Source organism: Dipteris shenzhenensis, chromosome 7 (genome assembly GCF_047967505.1).
Source record: "Dipteris shenzhenensis isolate YYH24624 ecotype China chromosome 7, Dip_SZ_1.0, whole genome shotgun sequence".
NCBI lineage: Eukaryota > Viridiplantae > Streptophyta > Polypodiopsida > Gleicheniales > Dipteridaceae > Dipteris > Dipteris shenzhenensis.
Genome location: NC_141602.1, coordinates 36,855,147 through 36,857,597, shown reverse-complemented (window position 1 = coordinate 36,857,597; position 2,451 = coordinate 36,855,147). Strand labels below are relative to the sequence as shown.

At 44.2% G+C, this 2,451-nt stretch overlaps 1 protein-coding gene across 1 annotated transcript; it reads left to right on the top strand.

Moving 5' to 3' along the window:
* The first annotated feature begins 428 nt into the window (after positions 1-428).
* Positions 429-2,028, top strand: LOC147900293 (ran-binding protein 1 homolog c-like). The gene is made up of 4 exons (XM_087377246.1): positions 429-729; positions 843-994; positions 1,111-1,236; positions 1,374-2,028. The coding sequence occupies exons 1-4, from the start codon at positions 554-556 to the stop codon at positions 1,592-1,594; spliced, it is 675 nt and encodes a 224-aa protein (XP_087233372.1). The 5' UTR covers positions 429-553; the 3' UTR covers positions 1,595-2,028.
* The last annotated feature ends 423 nt before the right edge of the window (positions 2,029-2,451 follow it).

Genomic DNA, 2,451 nt, shown 5'->3' with positions numbered 1-2,451 from the left:
GCTCCAAGGTGTGCTGAGGCTAGGGCAAAGTGACTTGATTGGTCCTATGAGGCAAAGAGGGCCTAATGGAAGCATTGTGGAAGGGTAACGAAAGGGAAGGAACCTTCGAGATAGTTGAGGCTTTAGTTGGTGGAAAGGCAGAGCATGCCTTGGATGAGGATTGGTGGAGGGACTGCAAGCTATGAGAGGCACTGAGATGTGAAACTTTTTTTTGTTTTCCAGAGAACTATGATGTGAAACTTGTGAGACACACTTGAGGGGAGGTCAAAGTCAATGAGAGGTTAAGCCCATAAGGGGAAGCCAAAACCCTAATGAAGGGGGGCTTTACTAAAAAGCTTTGATGGGGAGCGGATGTGAAAGAAGAATAGGGAAAGTACTAAAGTGTGTTGGGAGAGTTTTGAAGAGAAAGGATTTAAAGTCATTTGAGTGGGTTTTTTTCTTCTTCTCCTTCTTCTTCTTCTTCGTTTTCACTAAGCTGTTTTTCAGCACTTGCTTCATCCATCTCCATCTCCATCTCCCTTTCCCCCTTTCCTTCTCCTCAATCCCCTTCCCAATGGCTGTTGGTGATGACAAAGAACCCCTCGAGATCGCTCAATCCTCTGAAGATGCCGATGACTCCTCCAAACCCGCCGATGAGGAAGATACCGGCGCTGAAGTTGCCCCCATCGTCAAGCTCGACGCTGTCGCCGTCAGTACCGGCGAGGAGAACGAGGATGCCCTCATCGACCTGTGAGTCCTCGCTGATTCTTCGGTTTTTTGTCTTTCTGCTGCTGGTTTGGATCCCCTTTCTGGCGGGTTATAGGGTTGGATCTGCCGCAATCTGATAATCTGGGTCTCATCAGGAAGGCGAAGCTTTACCGATTTGATAAGGATGGGAACCAGTGGAAAGAAAGAGGCGTGGGACAGGTTCGGCTTCTGAAGCACAAGGAGACGGGAAAGATTCGCCTTATCATGCGGCAAAACAAAACTCTCAAGATCTGTGCAAACCATACAGGTAGCTGCTCTTCATTTTTCTATATCGACAGAATTGAATCGGTTTGTAGAGCTACAGGGTTGTAGAAATTTAGGTTTTGTTCGAAAACTTCTGACCTGTACAGTTTGCTTTTTCAGTGCTTCCTACCATTAATCTGCAGGAACATCAAGGCAGTGATAAGACTTGGGTCTGGCATGCCTCGGATTTTGCTGACGGAGAGCTGAAAGACGAGTTTTTCTGTATACGCTTTGGCAGCGTTGAGAGTAAGCATCGTTTCTTGTTGAAAGCTTGATTATATTCAGGCATCACTGTGAATCTTTCATGCAACGGAGAAAACGTATTATTTTTTTATGCGTCCGGTGAGCTTATCGGAGAACCTTTGTGTAATGTCATGTCCCAGATGCACAGAAGTTTAAAACGGCATTTGAGGAAGCTCAAGAGGAGATGTCCGTCAGGTCAGAAGCAAACGAGAAAGCTGCCGAAGAAGTAGGAGAGCTTTTGGAGGGCTTGAAGGTAGAGAGTGCAGGGGCAAAGGCAGAGGACAAAGAAGAGAAGACTGAGGGCCCCAAGCCTGCTCCTGCTGACGTGAAGGAGGTTTCTGCTGCAGAAGCGGAAAAATAGATTGTTAACGCCTAGCCTTTACAGATGCTGCATTTCCTAGCCTTTCTTGGGCATCAGTTTTTCTGCCGTTGTCTGAAGGCTTTATTTCTAGCCATTTGCAATTGCTTGCATTGTGAGGATAGCCGCTACATAAGATGCGTCTATGTTTTTTGCTCATCTCTTTGAACAGATTGTGCAGTCTATCAAGTTGGTTCATTCCAACTTGCAGTCGGAATGTCAATATGCATTGTGGAGAGTCTAGGTTCTGAGACCTTAATGTCAATTATTATTGTGGCTTCATGTGAGGTTAGGTCATCAAGAGGTCTGCAGTCCTGTATTGTAGGGTCCATATGGAGCACTGTATATCTTGGGATTGTCTCATGACTGGTGACTGTTATGAGGCAATAAGCCTTCTTGATTAGAAGGCTGAAGAAAGCATTTTCATTGTTTCATGCGGAGCAATCTTTAAAGTCCAGTAGTTTGCAGGTTGCATGCCAATTCAGTTGGGCGTTCTTTATCATATCTAGTTTTTGGAGTGGTTTCTCTTGAAGTTTTTCGACCATAAGTCAGTATGAGTATGCTGTGGAAAAGAACACAGATCAGTTAATAATATGGTAAGTTTCTCGATTCTCTGCAGACTGTTATAAATGTTATCTTATTATGTGTATTGACAAACATAGATTGATGATGGTAGAAAACCTGATGGTTAACATACCGTCTCAGGTCTGAATCACGCTCTATTTGACTTGGTGTAATGGTTAATTTATATTTGAAAATCCTGTGCCTTATATGATCTGCACTCTTGCTGAAATAAGTAAACATCCTATGCGTGTATGGTAGGCTCTCTAACCTTTTGGTTGTTTACATGTGATCATATC

Coding starts and splice junctions, on each gene's coding strand:
- LOC147900293 (XM_087377246.1), top strand. CDS start 554: ATGGCTGTTGGTGATGACAAAGAACCCCTCGAGATCGCTCAATCCTCT. Junction 730..842: donor GAGGATGCCCTCATCGACCT/GTGAGTCCTCGC, acceptor GGGTCTCATCAG/GAAGGCGAAGCTTTACCGAT. Junction 1,237..1,373: donor ACGCTTTGGCAGCGTTGAGA/GTAAGCATCGTT, acceptor GTCATGTCCCAG/ATGCACAGAAGTTTAAAACG.